The sequence below is a fragment of the Typopeltis vanoorti genome, chromosome 15 (assembly GCF_054136105.1).
Source record: "Typopeltis vanoorti isolate ZY-2024b chromosome 15, IOZ_Tvanoo_1.0, whole genome shotgun sequence".
Classification (NCBI taxonomy): domain Eukaryota; kingdom Metazoa; phylum Arthropoda; class Arachnida; order Uropygi; family Thelyphonidae; genus Typopeltis; species Typopeltis vanoorti.
In genome coordinates, this window is record NC_143563.1 from 3,894,362 (window position 1) to 3,920,373 (window position 26,012).

Consider the following 26,012-nt stretch of genomic DNA (forward strand, 5'->3'; position numbering starts at 1 on the left):
TTTTAAACCGACTTCTCAATTTGGAATTTTTAAAAGATCTAGCATTAATGATTGATATCCTACAGGAATTATCATATCTGTCAGAAGCTCTACAAAGTCGCAATATAAGTTTTATAAGGGCTAAGTTAGGCCTTTTTTTTTTTTTTTTTTTTTGCTCGACGATGAGAGCCCTTTGTTAAAATTTTTATAGCTCGCACCACTGTGCGTATAGGTATGCGACGCCAATACCGACCCTCTTCAATTCCCTGCGCATAGTTCGGTGAGATATCAGTCGAGAACAGCCCTCATTAAATGCTTCGGTCAACTGCTGCTTCGAAGCAAGTTCTGTTTGTCCATACTCTTTCTCAGACGACGCTGACCTCGTTCCGGACACTGGTGGTCTTAGGACCACCGTTACGCCTCTTAGACAAGCATACTACATTATTTTTCCGCTGATTAAATATCCTGGATATCTCATCTTTTGAGAAAGATTTCCGTGGTTTCCGTAGCTTACTGTGGGTGTCAGTCTGGCTGGCACCCACAATAAACCTTTCATCGAACTCCGAAAGATCCTTCGTTTTTTCCCATTGTGATCAACACTGTTGATGATCACTGACCAGAATCACTCTTAAATAGTTGCTTAGAACAACTGGTGACCCACGTGACTAAGTATTTGCAAATATGGTTCGTAAGTGACGTTTACGTATATCTGCATAAAGATTTCTACTTCAGTAGCCGGTATTGTACTAATAAGTAAGCTGGGCTCTCTCTCTCTCTCTCTCTCGTTTTGATTCCTTCTCCTTCGGAATCGATGGCAGAAACACCAAAGCTTGTAAATCCTCCTCCTCCTTTCACGTACAGGGCTAAGTAGCCAGTTACGTTCCTATTAAGCATGACCTATTACTATTTGAAACAGCGACTGCTTCGAGGATAAGGTTGTTAATCCTATGCCTCCCGGTATGTCTGTAGATACGTGTGTTCACAGGAACAGTTTTCTTGTTCCGAGGGAAGAAAAACCCGAGTTTCCGAGTGAAAAAAAAAAAAAACCCTACCTTCGTATGAGACCGGCTAACTAACCTTTAGTCGAAAGAGACAAGATAAAGGTTCCTCGCGTCAAAAGTTTGTAAATGTTTCATAAAATACACTTTTATTAAATCGTTTTAGGATGATTTCCTAAAATTATTTTGAATCCATTTGATAACATAAGAACTGAGGTTGCTGCTTTACGCTGAAAGCGAAACGCAGTTTAGAGCAGTGTTTCCCAGAGTGTAGCATGCGACCCCCAGGAGAAGTGAAAGGTATTTAAGTGTTACCTTTTTTTTTCTTTTTTTTTACTTCTATATTTTTGACGCCGTATTGTCACAAATAAGTACGAGTCTATTCACTAATTATCATTTTTCAATAACTAAAAAATCGAAAGTAAGTTTTAATTAAAAGATGTCTCTTGGCATGTATCAACTGCCTTCGTTAGTGCTGCCTCGGTTTGGACAGTACGATCGCATTCCGACCTCATCGTTTGAATTGTCGACATTAAAAGTTTAAATTTAAATACGCAGAATCATGAGGGCAGAAATTTCCGCTAAGTTTCGTAATCATTGGTATCTTAAATTGTAAAGTTCCCAGCAAATGTTACTACCCTGGCAGCACTTGTGGGCCTCAAAAATAAATAAAAATAAAATAAAATAAAAAAGAACATTTTGCTAAACTAACTTCTTCCCAACAGAAAGTCTCATTCGTCTAAATAAAATTTATTATTATTGTTATTATTAATGATTTTATCATCACTGAAAATTTAAATTGCACAATATAGAAATAGCTGAACTTAAATTCATAATTTTTGTTTCTCCAGTATGTACGTTCAATTCATATAACTAAAAATGTATTAATAATTATATTTATTTATATTTATAATATTATATATATATATATATATATATATATATATATATATATATATATATATATATATATATATATATATTATTATTATTATTATTATTATTATTATTATTATTATTATTATTATTATTATAGAAACACCTCCTGGAGTATAGACACATCAAGGACTCATCATATTATAACGTAAATGTTAAAAAATATATATATCTTTATAATTATTCTTGTTTGTATGAAATACTATTATAACTTCTATCAAATTGCCTTTATCTGAGAGGGAATGCACCAGTGTTACTAAAATTTTAAAAGGGTAACTCGAGTACTGATAATTTTGGGAACACTGGTTTAGAGGAATAATGCAAAGGATAAACTACATGAAGTACTCGAAAAATGTCAAGTCAGTGATATGATTAAAGCACATTAAAGCAAACAATAAAAGCAGGAATCACATTTCGATATTAGCACACAGTGCATTAGATATATACATACGTACATGCATAAACACGTTTTAAAAAGAAGTAACCGGCCTAAGTGGCATCATAAACGTAATTTTGGAGCAAGTGTAAACAGACCGCTAATGCGGATAGACAAAAAAAAAAAAAAATCTTACCGAGAATGACCAAAGCGAAATGTGATAGAGTCAGACCTTAATCAAGAGTAACAAAAACTAGAATTTAGTCTTCGTTTAATTGTCGGTTTGAAAAAGCACAATTATTTGCAGGGTTTTTTATATAACGTGGTTCCCACCCACGAAAGTTGTTTTGTAAACCTACAGTACATTCGTACCGCGGTTAGTTAGGTGTGTGTGTGTGTGTGTGTGTGTGTGTGTGTGTGTGTGTGTGTGTGTGTGTGTGTGTGTGTGTGTGTGTGTGTGTGTGTGTGTGTGTGTGTGTGTGTGTGTGTGTGTGTGTGTGTGTAATGATGAATACCTGCTGGATTTCTGTTCAGTACATATGCATATTTTCACGAATTCTGTTCATAAAGGTGTGCACAAATTCATTCACATGGAGAGAAGATAAAAGAAGTAACCGGCCTGGTTAGCCGAGTGGTTAGCGTATCCGCCTTTCATCTGAAAGGCTGCGGGTTCGAATCCAGCCGTGGGCGTGGGTTGTATTGTCTGTGAAAATACGGGTGGTCGATGGCATTGGTATAGATCATAGGTTCCCAAAGTGGGAGGTACCGTCCCCAGTGGGTGCTGAAGCTCTCTAGGGGGGGCTATAGCGGGATCAGAAGCAGTTGGGGGCGTTCAGGCGGTTTAGGGGTCGGTGACTCTTTATAGAAGAAATTTATAATATATATTTAAAAATTAATTAATTATTTTCGTGATTTTGCGATTAGATAATCATTTAAAATTTAAATATTGCATTTTAATTCATCTTATGCCCGTCTTATACAATCAATTTTCTATTTCAATTATTTAATCATTTGAAAATTTACCATGTCAGATAGAAATATTTGTCAATTTTCTGTCAATGAGAAAATAGAGCATGTATATATATGTGTGTATAATAGGGGGGCATTACAAAATTTATGTCTTGCAAAGTGGGCGGTGGCCCGAAAAAATTTGTTAGCCTATGGTATAGATGATGAAGGCAGTTGCGGTTGGCGGAGTGGTGGAAACGAAGAGCTGTAGAGTAGGTACCCTCTCGATGAGTCTTTGGACTCCCTGGAGGTGTTATATAATAATATGAAAGGTCATTCACTGTGTTATTATTGATAACGATGTCTTCAGTTTCGGGATATCAGAATTTGAATTTGGAAGTGATCATTAATAAGTTTTAACCAGGTTAAAAAATTAAGATAATACTGTAAAAAAAAAATTATGTAAGAAAAAGTTTAAAAATAATTAAAATTGGGCTGCGTTTGGAGATGAACTATAGATTCAACTACATAAATATCATTGAAAGAATATCAAAACAAGAACCAAGCCTTGAAGCTTCACTGCAAACTCTGAAGAAAATAGATTCAGCTAGGCAGACAGGTGGGAAAATCTTTGCAAAAGATAAAAAGATCCGAAGCTTCGTAGTGAGTGCAAGAAGTTAAACAGGCAGCCATACTGAAAGTTCCTGGAGCGTAACTCGGGAGATACCCTGAGGGAATACAGAAAAGAAAAAGAAAAAAAAACTAAGAGAACTAAGCTATGTGAAGTAGTTAAGATTTATTCACTATGCGTTCCAAAAGTTCTATATATAATTAAATCTAATACTTTGTATTCCCCAAAGGAAATTATTAGTTTAGCTGTAGTCAACATTTTAACAAGTGGGCAGCCAGTCTCCATCCGCCAACCTTCACTGATGGTGAACTCAAGCTATTCATACTTTTTGGGAGAGAGAGACTACTGCAGACAACTGTTAAAATTCGTGGTCCTAAACTCTAACAGTCATATGACTTTTTGTAAGTGCGAGTTTAACAGTTGATTTTTGAGATGTAAGTTTACAACCCGAGATTCCAGAAGAAAAAACCCATTTTGTCCATGTCAAACATCGACTATGTCGAACCCGGCCCAATCGGTGACTAGAATAAATCTATACCTGTGTTTGTTCGCATATTCTAACACTACAGAAGAAACATCAATTTCACAAGACTACACAATCACTTTTCTATATATTTGTCCGACTGCCAATGCTATTCATAAATTCACGAGGCTCATACTTGGCTTCCTACTGATTAAAGTTAAGGTGGAAACCGTAAATATTGGGTTTACTGCTTTTAGGGAGGTAAATTGTGATTTTTTCCCCTCTGCTGCCTCCTCAATAGGCTCTTAACTGTTTCCTTTGAGAGAGCTTTAAGCATGTCTCTTTAGCGCACAGTTAGCACTCCATTGGCTCTGCTAAGCTTTTAGGTTGCCTTACCTCCCATCAACTCAAACTGTAGTTTTTGCAGCATGGCAGCTATACCATTACTCTTCTTTCCTTCATTTTTCATAAAAAACAAAGGTAGGACTGCTAATTTACTGATTTTTTTTATGTAATATATCCAGCTTTTATTTTGATCTTAAAATAAAGAAAAATATCACGAATACGATACAGCTATCATGTGCAATTTGACCATGAGATGCTTGAAAATGCACTGCTTAAAATCATAATCACAAAATCAGCCTTTAATTATACTTTATTTGAGTTTGTCGTAATGCTGTCAGATACAGAATACTTTGAGTCGCATACAAGTCAAAAGATAATGAAAATTAAAGCTAAAGGCTAATGTTGACAATATAAACTTCAGTCAATTCCGTTTTGATTTAATTTTATTTTACTCGTTTGGTTCAGTGTAAAAGCCAGTGAAAATATGTACTGGGAACGATGCTGTCTCGGAAAACTTTTTATATTACATATTTTGTATATAGATAAACAAATAACTGGGGATAAGTGACTAAAATAAATAAAGAAAAATTATGTCTATCTTAAGATAAATAGTTGAAAAATGATGCGGATATAACAAGGAACTAAGTTTCGGTATATTTCGAAAGCTATATGCTAAGGTGCAAGGAAACAGTTCGAAATACTTAAACGCTAGGCACTTAAGTTTTATATCAGTGTTTAAAACTGAACATGTACATGAAAATATTTCAAAATTATATCAAGTGGGTGCAATGCACTCTCCTAGCTGTTCTTTATTATTGTATTGTTAATGACGCTATAATAAATCTTTTTAGCACATTAAGTAACTGTAATGGCATATTTGGTTTCCGTTTCCTCATATAAAAGAAAAATTAGGAAAATAGACAGGCTAACAAACACATCAAAAGCTACTCAAAGTGATGAATATCCTATTTAGATACAGTTTTTAGTGAAGATGGAAATTCAAGATGCAAACTGATACTAAAATAAGAATGGTTAGTTGGTGTTTAATAACCACCAATTAAAGAAAATCAATGTGACATGAAGACAGAAATCGAAGCTAGCAATTCTAAACTTAATTCTAATTATTGTCATTATTGTCATTAATTATTAATTAATGACAATAATGACATTAATTATTGTCATTAATTATTGTCATTAATGACAATAAATAATGACATTAATAATTGTCATTAATTATTGTCATTAATTATTGTCAACGGGCGTGCAATTCTGCACGCCCGTTGACAATAACATGTCACAAAGTGGCAAAGAAATCAGCCTGATATATCAAACTAGCGCATGTAGCCTTGACGAAGTGGCATATGCATCCATAGTGCTAGGCTAACTGAAGAAAGCCATTCTACGTTGGAATCTAGTCGGCGACTAGGAAAACTTTTTCTAATCCTTTCTTTGATCGGTTCCCAAGTTAGTCGATCTCTGGCACGCAACCTGGCACGATCTCTTGGTCGGATGCGTTTATAATTAGTATAGTCTTGGGCAAGCTGTCTGTGATTGGCTTCCGGTACAGATTAAACTTCCTTTTTGGTCTCCAAAAAGTAAGATAGGGCTAAAATGGCCTCGTCTACTCCTTATAAGGGAATAAAAGTATAACAAGAACAGTGTTTAAATGAATTTTAGCATATGGGACTGCAATCTCGTATAAGTTTTTTCCCATATACTACAGTTCTTAGCAAATAATTAAGGAATAAATAGGTAGCTTAAATGATAGAATCATAACTGAAACTATTTTCTAACACCTTCAGTTATAATAATACGGTTGATATACATTCTTTAACATTACTAACCTTCAAGACTGTGTAAATAGGCCTAATTTATGACAAGGCTACTTAAACAAAGTGGGAGATAAACCATTACCAAATCATGTGTTTGAAATAAAAATGAGGTAAAGATGTCAACTAAGATCCAGATGGACTTACAGAAGTTCGATTTAATTTTAATTGCTAAAAACTAAACGTTTAACTCTGCTGGATTACCATGGTATTCTAACACAGAGTCGCACGATGATTAACGATGAATATATAATTATAATTATTATTTATATGGATACTGCATGGGTTAAAAAATACATCGGGGGAGACCCACCCTATTCATTAACACAATGCTTATCATACATCTATGCTTAAATTTGTTCACTGCTGGAGCCCCTCACAACCATCTCTAGTAATTCATTTCACTCATGTACCACTCTCCGAGTAAGAGTTTAGCTGACAGGCGGTGGAGAGGGATATGATAGAAACCTACAAGAATATGGTTTACGAATACTTCTTTTTCCTCCTAGTACATAAAAGAGCCCTTTATTTATTGCTTATTTAAAAGTTATTTTGACGCTTCTGCATATAGAAGTAGACCGTAAACCAAAATAAATTTAAGTTCAGCAGACAGTGAAATGCTTCCTTTTGTAATCCTATAGCCCAAGGAATTGAAGACAAGCTTTGATGAAATCCATTACAGTGAATCGTACTGGAGATCAAGGTTTCAGCAATACGTAACGCTTAATTATATCTGAGCGGAGTCGTTTTGAATTTCTTAAATTTTTAGTGTTCTGTCTGATAGAAATATTACACTTGGTATTAGCAAAAAAAAAAAACAGTCCAGATAGGAAGGAGAGGAGAAGCTATATAGAAAGTGAGAAATCTTAAGGAATTTTTTGATACAACTCTCTATGATTTTCTTATGTCGAAGATTCGTCTTAGTGGTGAAAGTCCGCGAATAACGAGGTGCCGTAATAACTTCCTGGTGGCAGACGGGGCAGTGGCCTGGTATCCATGACCTACTTTAACCCTTAGAATATACCGTTTTGATAAACCCGGCTTTTGACGAACTCCATGTCAGATTGCGATAAGAAACGGAATTATTTCCACATGTTTGTATGCCCACGCGATGAGTGACTCTACTCGCATAACAGGAAACAATGGATTGTATCCCACGGAATGTTTCGAGTGGTGCTTTCCGGTATCAAAACCTTTTTCTAGAGTGAAGAACTTGCTATTACCGTGACGTGCAGGCCAAGAAAATTAGTTATTGCTTAGTAACGATGTGGTCGATGATTAAATGATCACATACTGAATAAAATCATCCTACACATTTTAAAGCTCGGTTTGAAGAACTGTGTTCTTACCTGTAAATACCTGGGAGCTGGTGACTGTCAAAACTGCTCTCTGCGATATGTGATATGCAACGTCCGGTGACCCATACACTGGGGTCCCATTGTCATCTATCCTAATAGCTCGATTTTCGCAAATTCCGACTGTAGTTTCTACCCCTAATGGTTCCTGATCGATACCAACTGCTTTCAAAAGGTCAGCTGAACCTGATACAAAATAAAAATACAGCAATAATCTTTTTTTTAATGGCACATATTATATGATTTCATTAATATAAAACTAAACAAAATTACAACAAACATTTAGGTGTGTATAAGGAAAGAAAGAAACAAATAGCATGGATTTATTTTCAACTTCGCATAATTTTATAAAGGGTCATCATCTTAATCATCTTTATGAATCAAGCAAGGAGAACCGAGTCAGGGAAGTAAGGTTTGATCATCACAATGATGAAGACGAAGAATCGTAAACTTAGATAATCTTCACCGAACTATACTACAACCTAACTTGTATTTAGGCTTAAAATGAATGTGCTAAAAGTAAGTTTACGAAATCAAAAATCATGAAGAGAGCAAGAAGGAAGGGGGTGGGGGAAGCTGGTCATATCAACGTTACCGACAAATCTTGGCTTGATCTTTCGTCCCAGGCATTTTTTCCTCTTTTGAAAAACCAGCCTCTGTATAAATAGGAAATTTGCTGGATAAAGCACTATTTTTATGGTGGCACACCATGTCTAAATATTCTTCGATTCTAATCAGAAGGGATTAATTCGGTATGTCTCTGTAACTGTCACATATTTATATATTTTCTGTGAGTACTTCCATAAGAATTTTCTTTTGAATTGCATTCATGTTCCCTCTTTGGTCAAAATCTGTTCAGCCAAATCTTAACTATTTACGTATAGATTCACAGATAAGTTAGAAACAGACAAGCTATTTGTGCTCTTTATTCATTACTTTAAATTCATTACTTATTTAGAAATTGAGAGAGAGAGAGAGAGAGAGAGAGAGAGAGAGAGAGAGAGAGAGAGAGAGAGAGAGAGAGAGAGAGAGAGACCACTTATTAAAATATATATTGTAAATTAGTATGATTGTAAGCTGGTTGTAATTAATGAATAATTAAAGCTGTACACATGACCAGCTTGAAGACAAGCATGACTGAAACAAAACCAAAAGTGCAATCGCATCTTTAATTTATACACAAGGGTGGCCAAAAGTCGCCCAACAAATTACATTAGGTTAACTTTTCAAGAAATTAGAATGAAATTTAAAGTTCAATTTAATTCAAAATTTTATTCATATAAATGATTAATAAATTAGATGTAAATATTTAACATTTTTATTTGATTAATTTGATGCAATTTTCAAGATTTACTGATGAATAAACTCATCAAATTTAAAACTTTCGATGATTTCTTACCAACCCTGTATATAAAATGGATGATGCCCTCGGAATTTTTCATCGCGCAAAGTAGGAAAATCTGACAGAAGAACATACGCTCCCTACAGATATAACCTTAGCTTCTTCGACAGTAATTCAAAACATCTTAAATATACGTTCTCACTTGGATTGAAATCTTATTCGCCACACATTTACGTAACTATCAGAGAGAAATACGTTTAAAGCAAAGCCATATTAAAGGATGATAATAAACTAACAATGATCTCATTTATTTTCGTATTAACCACGCTACCGGCCAAGACGTCTATAGACGTTCACTTTATCCTGGATGCGAAGTGCTTATTAAAATTGTAATACCATTGTTGTAACAATGAAATATATGATGGATACGAAGCGAATGCGGATGCGTATTTGATCCATAACGGCCGGTAAGGTGGTTAATCAAATGAATATTACATTATAAAAGCTGCGCCATTATGTCATACTAAAATGTTTTCAATTTTTTTTTTAAAAAAGAGCAAATAATTTTGACATTTTGTAATTTATTTCGTTAAATTGTTGATTAAAATAAAAGTATGCAATAATTAAATCCATTGGTTTCAATTCCTTACAAAAATGTATAATATTTATTTTATTTCATTTTGTCGTAAATGGTTCAATTAGCGATGGCAGCCATTAATAAAAAGTTATTATAAATAAGAGTACACTGGTTTTAAATTAGATCAATTATCTAAAATTAATTTTCCCGTATCTAACGAAAAAGATACTTAGAAATATACAAGCCTTCTTTGAATCGAGATTAATTACTTAAACGATTTTTAAACACTACTAAAAATATAGTTTCATGTTTACTAGTTTTGCTTCTTGAACAATTTGAAATACCAGTCTTATAATTATTTTTCTTTTTTTCTTATAGTGCAGTGGCTTCCGTGATGGTTATAATGTCTCTCATGTGTTATGCTCACATGATGGGAATCTCTTCCCACTACTTCCGGATAAAACTTCTACTGCCAGTCCTGATTTCTTTCCTTCACACTGCACTTTTATTGCCGTTCGTCTTCTGACGCCAGTCATCTCACATCTTGCATTCATTTTGCAGTGTTCTCTCCGTTTTCCCTATTTGGGTTCGGTCTGTGCTGTGCATTTACACACACACACATGTACGCGTTTTTTTTTTTTTTTTCAGAAAGTATGAAGTAATTTTTCTTGGAATGTTTCTCCGAGAACAGCTGAGAGAATTTTTAATCTCTCCACCTACGCTCTCTGTCAAGCCAATGGGTTTTAAAATAGGATTAATTCTTGACTGTGTTTCTTGAATGCAAGCTTCAAAGTATTATATTTTTATGTACGGTGTTGCAAAGTTATAAGGGGGGGAAAAGTTCTCGTCGAGAAAATATTTTTGTTCCTTCACAAAAATGAAGACACTTTTAAAATTATTTTCTTATCTTCAAATACAGCTTTAACAAAATGCAGGGTGTCTTATAAAGTCTTTGTACATTTTTAGTAACTTCACTCCTATATAGGATAAAAACGATCTACAAAATGCGACAGATGGAATTTATTCCAGATTTACATAAAATTATTAATTTATTCTAATTTCTTTATTTGCCAGTTAATAAACTCTACTATACTGTAGCATAGTATAGATTATACTATACTGAATGGCTTCAACTAAAGAAAACATCAAATGTATTCTCTAGCTAGTTGAACTGGTCCGTAGCAGCCGTCAGAAGAAAATTTAGAACCAATAACGACAAGAAAGGAGCCATGAAGATTTCGATTACAAACATTGGAAGAGACCGGTTCCATTAATGGTAAGGCACTAATTGAAAGACAGTTGTTGTCTATAGAGCAAGATTTTACAACAGAGTTCATGAAAATCAGTAAGACCAGTTTCATAGGAAAACTGTTATTCTAGGAACAGAACAACAGTTCATAAAATTCTCAAATTTAAATTACAAAGTTCAAGTCAACCAAATGTGATGGATACATGAGAGATTAACTTTCGGTCATTTTAATCACAAAGTTAAGAATTGTGCCTCATTTATTGATGAATATTGTTTAGTGATAAAGCAACATCAGCGGCAAGGCTAATTCCCAAGAATGTTGTATTTAGCATACAGAGAACCCCCCAAAATGTTTGGGAACACGAAAAATATTCTTCTAAAATGAATATCTGATGTGCCCTAGAAAAATCACAAATAACAAGCCCATTCTTTTTTGAAGGAATTGTTGTGAATGGCGAGGATTATTTGAACATGCTACACAGTTAATTTATTCAATGAGACGATTAAGACGCTGACAGTACAATCTTCCAGTTTTCGAACACTTCGGGCTTTCTTCCATTTCGCCTACAGTGTTCGAGAATTTTTAATGAGGTTTTTTCAATCAATTAAGCCTAATACTCTAAACGATCGTCATGGTAGGATAACAAATATGATCAGTATACTATAAGTCAAAGGGAGAACACGTTTGTATCCATGATGATGGAGGATATCTTGAAAACTAACCCTCTCTCTCTCTCTCTCTCCCTCTCTCTCTCTCTCTCTCTCTCTCTCTCTCTCTCTCTCTCTCTCTCTCCCTGTTGCAAAATGCAATTGAGAGAATGTTAGTTTTTAAGTTATTAATAATAACTAATACATGACTTATTATTAATTCTTCATTAATAGACTAGTGCATAGGGGGAAAGATAGCTCACTATATATTATTATAATTTATTTTTTATTTTATTTATTTATTTATTTATTTATTTTGCTCAATTTATTTTGGTACCTTGGTTGCTTTTCTATTCCGGAACTAGCTGACGGTCTTAAGATTCAAACATTCATCTTTTGCGAGTCCTTCCCAGAACTAATTATCGACAATTACTCCGCAGATTAACCACTAACTGTTGCAAAAACATTTATAATAGAACGAATCTGAGGCATTTAAACTACTTTTCACCAACAAGGGCAATGAACTTCGTTAAAAAAGGGTCACTCTGTTAATGGATAGAATCAGCGCGAGACATTAGCGACATGAACGCAAAACACGATTTTATAACTGTAGAAGGCAAAGAACTTTATGAAATGCAGTTTGCAAACATCCTCGAAGGAAAATGTGGAAGAAAGTAAAGAATTCCTTAAGATGTGCAAAATATTTCTACTCTCAAGCTCTTATGAGAAATGCTTTCTCTGCAGACTGAAAATTTCGTTTAATTGTAGCATTAAACCAAATTTCATTTGGTTTAATGCTACAATTAGCGGATATTTTAGTTTCTTTTCGATAATTTCTGCAAATAATTATACTATTGGGTACTTTATACGTGAATAAATATTTCTTACTTATGGATAGGGTGTAATTGATGAGATATTGTTCAAATGATCGTTATTTATTACAAATTTAACAAATTATACATTTTAGCGTGAAATAATTTTAACAAGAATAACAACAAGAACATCTTCTATTTGTTTTGAGCAATATATATATATATATGTGTGTGTGTGTGTGTGTGTGTGTGTGTGTGTGTGTGTGTGTGTGTGTGTGTGTGTGTGTGTGTGTGTGTGTGTGTGTGTGTGTGTGTGTGTGTGTGTAATGTTGGGCCATACTCGAGAGGTTGGTTGAACAACCTGTAGTATGTTAGCATCGTGTGCGGATAATGGATGTTTACATTTGATTTGAAAGCCTGTACTTGGGAAACACATCAGGGGAAGGCTGTTCCACATTACAGCAGTAGCAGGGATGAAGGAGGAGGGAAAGAAACTTGTTCTATGGGTTTCAAGGTGCACTGTGATGGGATGTTCAGCAGCAGCTGCGCGTGTTCCAACGGGCTTAATACTACGTGGGGGAATTATTGATGCTATTTCAGATGAACATTTGCCATCGAAATATTTACAGAATACACAAATTGCAGAGACCAAACGTCTATGCGAAAGTGAGGGGAGTCAGTTGGTAAGAGATAGGTCATTTATCAGTCTAGTTGCTCTCCTCTGTATTGAGTCAAGCATTTTGAGGGAGCTTTTAGGAGCCCCACTCCAAATGTGAGAGCAGCATTCAATAGCTGGCCAGATTTGTGATTTGTATAAGGCTAACAGCTGTTCGCAGTTGAAGTAACATATTGAGCGAAAGAGAAATCCTAGTTTTTTTAGAAGCTGAGGATGCAATGGTTGTGATGTGTATATGCCAAAAGAGGCTTAATGTCATGGTAATTCCAAGAAGAGAAATCTCATCTTGTCTGGAAATTCGAGTGTTATCAAAAATAATACTGGGAGAAAATGGTTCTTTTTTTTGTGAGAAATAAGACAGAACTGAGTTTTACTGGCACTGAAAATGCGAGGATATCTGTACCCCAATGGAGGACGGCTTATAGATCAGAATTAAGGGCAGTGGTGGTTGATGCTGTGTAGGTTGAGGTTAGTTGTGTAGAGTAAGGTTGGTGAGAGAACAGAACCTTGTGGAACTCCAGCATGAATTTGAATGGTGAGAGGATAAGGAACTATCCACCATCAAACATAGTGTGGTACAAACAAAAGGCTGGCAATTCAAACTACAGAAGTCCTGAGACAGTCCAAACGATGGAAGTTTGCTTAGTAAGCCTTTGTGCCACCGTTGAAAAGTTTTGGAGATATCAAGTAGTTGATATCAAGAGATGGGTGACATGTGTGAGCAGATCTCCTGTTGATCGGCAGGGACGGAATCCATACTGGTGGTCGTTTATTAGATGAATGCCGAGGTAGTGTAGGAGTTCAGAATTGGTTTTCTCCATTACTTTAGATAGGACTGATGTGAGTGAGACAGGGGTTAGTCGATGGCAGTGATTTGTCGCCATTCTTGGGAATGAGTTGAATATAGGCCAATTTACAGGATATGGGATAGATACCAGTGGAGTAAGAGAGTATATACAGACGACATAGAATAGGAGTCAGTTCTTGCACAAACTTTCAGGACAATTGTGAAAATCCCATCTGGGCCAGGAGACGTTTTTGTGTCTTGGATATCCTGGCAAAAGGATATCCAAGACACAAATATGGGGACTTCATATGTTGGGTGTCTGGAATGGTTGGGGGACATTTACCATGTCAGTTATGCACGCATTGGAAAAAAAGTGTGAAGCCAGAAAATTGGCTTTTTCTGTGGGTGATGATGCAATAGAGCCATCTGGGTATGATAAGGATGGGAATAGTGTTGGGCAGAAGTTACGACCAACTGCTTTGGCGAGAGATCAAAAGGCTTGGCTGCTGTTTGGAAAGACAGCTAATTTCCTGCTTTTTGTTCTTTCGAACTCTATTTTGAAAGCATTGATATTTTTCTTACATCTATTTCGGGCTTGCATATAAGCACTACAGAAGGATGGAATTTTTGATGTGAGCCAGTTATGTATGCTTGATTTTTCATTTATACAATCTTGGCATCTTTTGGATAACCAGGTTTAGTTAGGGAAGGGCAGTTCAGAGTAGTGTGTGGGAATGTGTTTCCATGCCAGTGAGGATTACTTTGGTGATACGTTCGGTGCATAAGTTTGTGTTTGAAGGCCGAATATATACATGTATATATTTATTAAGTTATTTCGCATGTACTGGTTTCTGTTCAGTAAAATGCAGAAAAGATCCTTTCACATAGTCGAGGGTAATAATGCATTTAATAAAGCCTGCCTGCATCTCCACTTCTCAATTAACATGGATTGCAATCCCGCGGACACACAGATATTAGGAAAAGTTTGTTTAGGTACAGGCGATTTTCATCGTCCAGTGTGACACCGAATTTGAGTGTCAGATAAATTCGTGCTACTTCGGACTTTCTATCATATTGAAGCATCGAAGTAATTTGAAAGACACCATCTGGTTTCCGTGTGAATCTTTCGCTCTGTAAATGAATGCTGATCTCTTGTTCAATGTCTAGCTTCAAAAACATCAAATCTACTTCTAGTCCTCTTTCGTTCCATTTACTTCTGTTCTTCGGAACAGGTCTTTCCTTTCTTTTTAACCACTTGCCTACACACAGCATTGATGTGCTATTCGTCTTGCATCGTCTTATGCGTGGATTGATACATACAAAAATATATATGGCGTGGCAGCGAAGTATAGTATCACGTTAGAAACGCATGTTTCCTTAAATTCATTGAATCGTGCTGTGAAATGACAAAGAATTGCAGGCAACTATTATATTTCAGATTTTGTGCATCAAGACAATTGACATCACCAGTTTCTGAGAAACATATTTCCAACAATTTCCCCATTATATTCGAAGGATACGTAAAATTCACTAACATCATTTGCAATTATGTAAAAAAATCACGCAACCCTTCATAACACATCAACAGACAATTAAAAAGTAAACTAAATGAACGACAAGAATTATCATTTTTTTAAAAAAAGACGATAAAATATCTGAGTCAACAGTAACTGAATACATTAAGAGGAAGCAAAATAAATGTTTCCTAACGTATTGGCTACTGCTGAGGATCTGTTTAATATCCCAATGCATGAGACGCAAGGCCTGCGAAACACAAGTAGCTTGTATTTTGTGATACGACTGTATATACATTCCTAAATCAGTAATGTATCAGTAATGTATTTCAAATTATTATCCACTAATTCTTTTATCATTTAGTGTAAATAATTATTATTATCCACTCTTATCCTGGATAATCATTTATTTCGATTATGATATAGTAATTATATACGTGCGTGCGTGCGTGCGTGCTGTAATCTTGGAAAATATTGCAACACAATAATTAAATGAGATCCATTCATAGGAACCATCCTAATTCGCATGTAAAATTCTCTGCTAAACTCCCAACATCTGCGAATGTATACATTAGGAATGTATTCCATTGCTATCCATTATTGACAGTAAATTGCACAACATTTTGTCACTTCTATTAGCAGCAGACAGAATGTTAGAGGAATTTTATATTAGCAGCATCTGATTTCCTAGACAAGATAAAATGTCTTAATTTGCAATTTTGTTTTGATGGTAAACTTTCTTTGTGCTCTCTCTCTCAAATATCTCTTCAACCTCTTCTCAAGCAGCTTTTCTAATAAATAAATTTAGGTGTCAGCTCTGCTGTTCGTAATTCAGACATTAATGTTATCCCCGTTTATTTTCCTGTAAAAAAGCTTTGATCCAATCACTCTCGACCTTATCCCCTTTGACACTATAATCGTGTCAGATGGAATGACCTGATTGATTTCTAATCCTCCTTTAATGAGCTAGCTGCTGTGTTTTCTCTTCTGATCCAAGCACTTGCTCTGACCGAATAACTGAAATAATTATTTTTAATGGAATTAAGGCTTCATCCTCATTGCACCAAAAAGTAAAACCATTATCCGAACCTTGGTTTTCCATCAAATGTGCCAAAGCAGTTCAAGAAAAGAATTTTGCATAACAAAAGTGCCTTGAAATCTGAACTTCAGCATCCTATTCAACCTATAAAGCAGCACAAAGAAACTGAAAGGCTATCAGCCAATCCAAATCTGAGTTTGAAGGGGCCAAGCGCAAATTTTACTCGGAGCATTCTGGTTTCCTACAAATGCCACTAGGAATAACTTCTACCAATCCATGCTTCCAACTCTCTCGTATCCAAATAGTAATATTGTAACATTGTAAAAAATATTGTCAGCTGACTTGCTGGCAATATTTTTGTTCTCCAATGACTCCACTGACGATCAATGTAATATCCCCCAACATTATCAAGACATTAATGTCTCCTCTAGTCTTTCGTTAGAAAGTCATCAGAAGAATCCTGAATCGTACAGATAACAAGTCTACTAGTCCTGAGGCGTTAGTCTCCCCCCCCCCCAACTTTTGTTTAAAACATGCTCCTGAACTAATATCTATCCTATATTAGCTTTATAATCTTTCATGCTCTTCCAGCATCTACCATTCAGCATGGAAATAAAACAGCTCACCGAAAAGAAAAGTTATCGTCCCAATTATCTTCCCACTGCACACACTTCATTCGAAAACAATGGTTGAAATTATCAACCACTAACTGTTTCACCACCTAAAAGTCGTCCGCGCCTTTAGCTTAGTGGCTAAGCGCTTCGCTTCGCAACCATATGCCTGGGGAAGGAGTGTCCCGGGTTCAATTCTCGCCGATGACGTGAGGAACTTAAGTCATAAAAACAGCATCCTGGCTTTGTCTATGATGCCACCTGCATGGACAATGAAAAGACAATAAAATAGTGTAGAGGGGTAGGCGTGTCCCCTTCTTTAACACAGCATCAATTCGTTCCTAAAGAAATTGTAACCACACAAGGGGTAATCTAAACACCCGGACAACATCTCCCTTATACCCCAACAAAAGCATGAATAAACTCGACAGGGGTTCCTGAGTGAAACATGTCCATCCACACAGACGCCTTCATTTCTCAAGTCTATTACGGATCACTTCAGACAAAGGCCGCAGTGCAGAAAGGTTGCGTTTACCTCAATCATTACAGAAATCAATTTCTGAGTAGTGGTTACGATGGCAGAGGTAGGAAAGTCCTAAAGCATACATTCTTTCGAAAATTGCGTAAACAAAAACCGGGCATGCAGCGTTAAAAAAACAGGGTGCCAGTTATTATCCCTGAAGATAGTTTCATCGCACTTTTATCAAAAATAAATAGATCTACAGCAGTGGTCGGCAACCTTTTTAATATGAAGGGCGCAATACTGCGGGCGCCATGACGCTCGCAGGCGCTGCGTTGCCGACTCCTCCTGATTTAAATAATTAAATTTAAAATTACAATTTGCATGAATGGTTTTGAAATGTCTTTCTATATTACTTTTTTTTTAGAAATAGCCACACTATTATTGCATAATAAACAAATACATTTGCCATTATGATTGATAAAGCAAGGCGCTCGCATCTAATCTGACAGATACATGCTAATTGTTAACATGAATATTCTTTAACGGTTACAGAAAATTCATGTTAACAATTAGCATGTATCTGTCACATCAGCATGTATTTTGTCCACATTATGGACGAGAGACCTCTGATCATAAGTAGTTTGAGTTGTTGACGTCATCTAGTTATCAATGTGACCGCTCTCACTACCCTTTCACACCATTTCTAAACGTTGTTGGAACCCTTGGTTTTTTAGTATGTGTGTTTGTTGAATCACTCCCACTATCAGTACAAATACTTTGGTTTACAAAGATATTTCTAACCCTTTATAATGGATGTCATGAACCCTCCGTAATTTTCAAATTTTATATTGCGCTCTTCATATTAAAAAGATTACTGACCTCTGCAAGATGTGCTTTACATTTATGGAAAATGCTAAGGAAAGAGGTCTGGAGCTTGCCCACCTTTACTAGAAGTTGCTCATAAGGCACTACTTATGCTTGCATTCGCCGAAACTTTTAGTTTCTATATATTCGGCACGAAACTCTTGTAGTTTCTATATTTGACTATGAAATAATGTTGGATTCAATATTCACTTAATTTGTACCATCATGTATTATATTTGCAGTGTTTTTTCTTTATGTTTTCTTGCATTTCAGCACATACTAGTTAGCCAAGTTAGCCGGTCTTGGGCGTGGACAGCAGGGTTTTCCCCCCAGTTTATCTGAGGTTTTTCATCCCGCAAGCAGGCAACCAGGCCTTGTGAACACACATGGATACAGTCAGGAATACTTAAGACAGTCCCTCCAGCAAGGTCTGAATTGTCAGCTATGCCGGTCCCGAGCCCGGATAAAAATAGGGGGGATTGAGGTGGTGCCATACCTCCCCGTAAAAGGGACTCGCGGCCGTTGAATCACTAAACGAAATGAATGAATGACCTAAAAGTCAACTAGTTGATCAGCGACCACTAGAATAGATTCAGTCACTCGAAGTCCACAGCAGATCTTCTTTCCAACATTACGTGTACTTGTCTATGGACATATGTTTTGGAAAGGTTTTGTGCAATTTGTATGGTCACTCTAGATATTTCCAAAGTCTGATTGCGTCTGGTACAAAAGCTTGCCTCCAAATTTCTATCTTATGGTTTACCATCCCTTTACAATCAAATTTCCAGTCCTTTCTTTAGATTTCCCCGCCAACCGGAATATTCCGGGGTTCTGTACTTTTCCTCACATTCTTTCTTCTATTTATAAATGCCTTTAGATCACTAACCTCAAATTCTATCCAAAGTAACAGGCACACTAGATTCATCCTTTCATTCGACAAACCTTGCACTTCCCATATATCGCAAGTTACAAGGTATTCCATAATCACTGCATTAAACACAGATCTCGTTTGTACTTCAGTGAGATGAGGACAACCTTGTCAACTTCATTGCCACCGAAATACAATCTTGCATTATTTCCCTCAAGAAAGACCACACTTCAACTCCCCTCACCTTTGCCACCGAAATACAATCTTGCATTATTTCTCTCAAGAAAGACCACACTTCAACTCCCCTCACCTTTGATAACACCCGAATCTCCATGCAAGATCTTGACATATGCACATCACATCCATCGCCTCCTCATCTAATCAATCAGAAAATCATGCTTGCTTTTCCACCCAAAGTGTTTCTCTCATACTCAACTTTTAATACGCTACAAATCCCAAATTCGTCCCATATAAAGAACAGTAGAATATTGTTCCCACATATGATGTCGCGCCCCATAAACCTTTGAAATTGCTTAATGCTGTCCAAAAGAACGAACCTGTGAGAGGAGTTGCCAATTTAGTTAACTGGTGACACTACAATTACAGCCGCACTAAATTCACTTCTCGCAGACGTATTGTTTCTTCCATACGTATTTTCAAGGATGCTATTCCACCGTAATGACTGACGCCATGGATAGGCATGTCTTTCAAACTCAGAAACATACAAGCAACTGCCGGATCACATTAATTTGCTGCCAGCTTCAAATGTGATGAACCAACTTATTGTCCTCATCTTTTACTGTGCTCTCAGGCTGTCTCTTCCAGATTTCCCCTAATGATGACAATCTTCAGTTGTTAAAACAACTCAACAGGGCCCCCCCCCCGCTCCTTTTTGTTGACTACTTGCCCGCAACGGCAGTGATCTGTTGTAAGATTTGGCAAACTCTCATGCGTAGGAGTGATATAAAATATTTATACCGAGGAGCATGCTCAGGAGCGGCAAAATATTGCGGCGGGAACCAATATTTTACTTAGACTGGGGAGTGGACAGGGCTGCCCCCTAGGAATTTTGCCGTCCCTTCTCCCTTATTTTTCGTATAGTTTATGCCAACTTTGCCGCCCCAAAAAAACTTGCCGCTCCGTGCAAATGCACGTCCTGCGCCTTTGGTAGAGCCGGCCCTGGGAGTGGAGATGCTACAAAATTTCGTTCAAAATTTGGAGAGCATTCCGTGGGATTCTAGTAAAAATTACTAATTAAATTTAGTGATTAAATGTATTAGATATCGCATATCTTAGAATAAATATGGATTTTATAGAATATTTTATACAATATTCAGTGTATACATCGCGCGCATCTGGTCAACTGCTCTTTGCTGAAGATACGTTGAGTTCACACTTTTTTGTTTGCTTATACTGGGGATAAATGCGAATAAAAACAATGATAGATTTCTTATTCACTATAATATATTTCCTTTTCTCTTTACTTATATAACAAGAGAGAAAGCGATAATTAATTATTCTTATTATTTGAAAATAAAAATTAAATAAAACTGGGCTCGAAACCAGTTGTTTAAATTTGACATCGTATATCTCGGCCCCGATTTCTTTGAACAATAGTAGCTACAATTAGATTAGCTACACCAATATTTGTACAAGCACAAATAAACATAAGATGAATAGCAACGACTTTTGTGATAAGTTTCAAAGAGGTTTCAAATTGCCATTGAGAGATAGCATACGACTTTAACATCACGTAATTATCCTAATAGCACATAATCTAGTGATTTAATAGATGAACCACTGCTGCAGAAGGCCTAATGCATTAGCTACGAATATTTCACTTTTCACATCATAAGATGATAACAAATAATTTTGATATGCCTTTTTCACTGCAACCGCAGATGCTGGTTAGATTGGAATTTATACAGGTAGGAAAAGGATACTGTAGTAAGTGTCCTGATCCGCTGCACAAACTTATAAGAATCTCTATCATATACTCGTGCGTGCGTACATGATAAAAATTCGTAAACATAATTACCGGGTTCGATGTCACACAGTGATAAATTTGCCCGCTATCCAACCAAATAGGTTGGGGATAAATTTCATCGTCCGGTGTGAGGCCACCATTCTGATTACTGGTTACCTGAAGTGGCTTGGAAAGTTCTGTTTGGTCTCTAGAGCAGGATTTTCCACTGCACACACGAACAGTAACAGCTATTTTAAGAATGAAAACGTTATCACTCTCTCAAGCAGTGGCGGCCCGTACATAAGCACTGCGACACTGAAGCACCCCCAAGGAAAAAATGAAAAAATTAAATTTTGTTTGTGTTTATAAATAATAACAATGCTTACAACATTATATAAATGCAGTACAACATGTTAAAGGTTACAGCTTATGTTTTGACATTGATTGAATAGTTAATAATTGGAATTAACGAAACAAATGCACTGCCATCTAATGCCGATATTCGTTTGCTCTTGTCATTGCACGTTACGTCATTCCCAACTGTAACTGCTCACGCGGCAGTGTATTTCTAGTAAGCTTACGCGCCTTATTTCTGTGAGATATGAAACGTTTATTATTGACGCATGTGCGTGGTGAACTATTTTTTGTAAATCTTATTTTATTTTGTTAAAATAACATATAATTATTTATTTATTATTGATACAAGGCTTAATTATGACGAGTGTCACTCTTGAAAATGTAAAAGAATTATATTTTTTCAATTATCGTTACACGAAACAAATGCACTGCGATCTAACGCCGATATTCGTTTGCACTTGTCATTGCTATTGACACGAAACTTTTATTATTGGTGTTTGTTCGTGGTAGGATGAAATATTTTTAAAAAAGCAATTTTTAATGTGTAAATTTATTTATTATTTGCTTGAGAGAGTGATAACGTTTTCATTCTTAAAGTAGCTGCTACTGTTCGTGTGTGTAGTGGAAAACCCTAGAGACCAAACAGAACTTTCCAAGGCAAAGCTGGCTGTCTTCAATACAGTGTATGTCCCCATCCTCACCTATGGTCATGAGAGTTGGGTAATGACCGAAAGAATGCGGACACGAATCCAAGCGGCTGAAATGAGGTTCCTTCGAGGGGTTGCGGGGCTGACAAGACTTGACAGGGTCAGAAGCTCTGCAATTCGGGAAACCCTCAATACTCAACCGCTGCTGCTCCGTCTTGAGAGATCACAGTTACGTTGGTACGGGCACCTGGTCAGAATGCCACAAGAGAGGCTCCCTCAGCAGGCCCTCTTTGCCAAGCCAGAGGGTGGGAGGCCACGTGGAAGGCCAAGGACTCTCCGGATAGATTATATCCCAAACCTGGACACGTTTGGGAATCCCACCAGAACACCTGAGCTTAGTGGCAGAGGATCGTGACCATTGGAAGTTCTTCTTGCAGCTGTTGCCCACACAACCCAATTAGGAAAGGTGGGCCTTGAAGATGTATGTATGTATTTATTTATTAATAAATTTGTTACTGATTAGGAAAAAAAAAAAATTTTTTTTTTTTTTTTTTTTTTTTTTTTTTGTATATGCAGCACTCCCACTTAACATTTTCACCGGCCGCCACTGCTCTCAAGTAACAATTGTACTCGTACGTAAATACTTTTTCTAGTTTTCTTTTCACATCCTTTAAGTCTTCAATTTTTCCTGCTAGTAAAGAATGAGTACCGGTACCTATTTTTTTAAGATATAGAGTATTTAATGCAATAATTACAAACAACTGGAATGAACGCCATACTGCATAGTCGCAAACCAAAGTACAAGTTTTATTATAACACTAAAATACAGTCTGGCGCAACTCGCGCGAGACACAACCTCGCATGAACGGTGTATAAACATGACATTAATTTAAATTGTAAAAATTGTTATAGAAAATGTCTTAACAATAGGCGTAGTGAAACTGAAAATTTCATCAGATGTTTAAAAAAAAATATTTAATACTATAATACAAATTTCTAAATGTACCTCATCCGTATGTTGTCACACTTCACTCTTTGATAGAGCTGCCCGTACGCCGTACCGTAGCGTACCGTCACCCCCCCCCCACCACTACCAAAAAAAAAAAAAAAAAATTCCCCCATGCTGCTAATGTACTATAAGTTTATAAATTTCGTGGATGGGATACACAAGAATGACCTAAGAAAGTTATGAGATATCGCGCATAAATGAATTATAATAAATTCTGATTTTATTTTTCTTTTGTTGTTCCCACCCATTAAAGTTATTAGCAAACCTATGGCACATTTTTTGTACCGTGGGTGGGTTTTCCTTCTTTTTATCAATTACACACACACACACACACACACACACATAGTCCGGAAACCCTGCTCTAGAGACCAAACATGGAACTTTTTCAAGCCACTTCAGACCTCCTTCAATATGAGGGGAGGTGATCTCACACCGGGTGATAAAGTTCATCTCCCACAAAGACAATGACAAACATCCATGCCCACAGCGGAATTCGAACCTACGACCTGTTGGTTGGAAAGAGGATACGCTAGCCAGTCGCCCCGACGCATTGTACTCGTAGTATCTCATGATGCATCGCGGCGGGAGGCCACTCCACACTATACGGCTCTTAGTACGCTAATCTGCCTCGTACAGCCACTCCACTCCACTACTCGATGTTTTGTTTTTTTAATTTTATTTATATTATTATTATTATTTTATATATCATCTGTGTGGTACTTGGAACACTTGTCTTGGAAATTTTGCATTCATAATATCTGAATTATTTTTCTATGTGGAGTTCGTTAAATTCATTTGAAGAAACTTAAATTGTAAAATAAAGTTATGAATTTTCTGCTGAGAATACTGATTCTTCTGATTGTGAAGGATCGGCTATATTATTATTATTATGTGACACCGCCAGGGAATCCAAAGACTCATCGAGGGAGAGTGTGCCAACAGCATCCAACGATTGATTCCCTTCCAACTACTAACCGCGCTCAAACTTGCTCAACGTTTTGCGTGAGCCATAACACAGACTCTACCAATCGACCGACCAACTTGCTGGCATGTTCCTGTAATATTATTTCACACAACTTGCTTAACTTTTTCGTGAGCCATAGCAGAGCTCTACCAATCGACCAACCTTTGTTGCTGGCATGTTCCTTAATATTATTTCACGCAATGTGAAAGCTCACTTTCTGCCATTTACAGATTTAAGCTTATAATATTACAACTTCAAAATTATGATTTTATTGGTTTTATTGGCAAATGTTATTTTTGTGCACTTCAAAAAAAAAAAAAAAAAAAGAATAATATATGAGATTTATAAAAGATTAACTGATGAGTCCCAGTTCCACATATCATTAGTACAAGCTAATTGACTTCAATATTAATTACTACATTATGTTAAATAACCTTATACGTAACCAGGGCTTTTTTAATTTCGTTAATAAACATATGTAGGCTACACGAGCGTTACTTTTCTGTAAATAAAATCTGCTTGTAACAATTTAGCAGACCTCTAACATTTTCTTTGATCATTCTTGTAGTTCACATCGCTAAGAAAAATGTCAGAAATATTTTAAAACTAAGACAAAAAATTAAGACAATCTTCATTAAGAAAAATTACTGCTAGCACTTCGCTACACACTAAGAAAACCACGCTCTCTTAAAAAAAGCTCGGGATAGAACTGAATTGAGGACTTCCGTCCAGCAGTGGTCAGAAAATAGTTGAAGATGATGATGGGGAATAACTTTTCTCACATTTTCAACAAATAACAACGTGGGAATGTTTCCGAAGATATGCCATCCTCCTTAAAAGTTCAGGAAATCGTAACAATATTATACTCTTTGTTCTGCCAATTAATTACCAAAAGATTCGCTAGAGTTTGTTAATTATTTGGTGAGATTATTGCTACAGAAAAATGACGTGATTAGATGATGTAGTTGATGCTGGATCGGCTGAGCTTGAGCACCAAGTTTCCTCAAATGCAGAACCTATATTAATATTATTAAGAAATAATGTTTTTTATAAAGAATATAACATGTTAATCTCTTTACTGACCATTATGTAAATGGTACCGATTAGGAGGAACTTACCAGAAGGAAGCAAGGCTTCGGTAGGAAGTAGCCTGTCCATCAGAATTATCGCAAATAGAATTACTGAGCACATAACAAAAATCCATTTTGAATTAGTTCGCGACTTCTCTGCCCTTTTGGTTCCGCAGTTCACACAGGTCCGTGAATTGCAACACTCCTTCTTCCGTGCCATCCTCTTACAGGAACGCGAGCGGCTTAGACTTCCTGTTGGTCCTTCGTCACCATCCCATTCCATCGCATCATCAAATGGCGACAACATTCAGCGTCGGCTGCCCATCTAAAACGCGCACATCTGGGAACTATCACGATAACCTCCGTGGCTTCTCAACCGACGAGACGACGAACTTCCATCTCACACCGCCTATAAATGAGGCGGCCGTTGACGTTTGGGTAAATGATAACGGTCGAGGGGTGGACGGGGAAGTGAAAATGGCAGAAGAAAAAAACAGTGGCATCGTAAACATTAAAGGAGCTCCGTTGCCTCCCGGATTGTCGACTCCCACGTGGACTCAGCGGGGAAAGGAATACATCACAGTGCGCGTGATTTATGCGCGAAAGTGACGGACAGACGAGTTATGCACTTGACTTAGATTTCATTCATGATTTTGGTGCATGCACATAAACAGACAAAGTTTAAGGCT

At 36.5% G+C, this 26,012-nt stretch overlaps 1 protein-coding gene across 1 annotated transcript in view; it reads right to left on the reverse strand.

Annotated features, from left to right (window-relative positions):
* The window catches only part of LOC150098313 (uncharacterized), a 571,066-nt gene extending 545,460 nt beyond the window's left edge, over positions 1-25,606 (reverse strand). Inside the window, exons 1-2 of the mRNA XM_090405143.1 lie at positions 25,372-25,606; positions 7,855-8,046 (exon numbers count right to left, since the gene is read on the reverse strand). Of these exons, the coding sequence (XP_090261269.1) occupies positions 7,855-8,046; positions 25,372-25,606 (427 nt within the window). The remainder of the gene's footprint in view (positions 1-7,854; positions 8,047-25,371) is intronic.
* Positions 25,607-26,012: the final 406 nt, after the last annotated feature.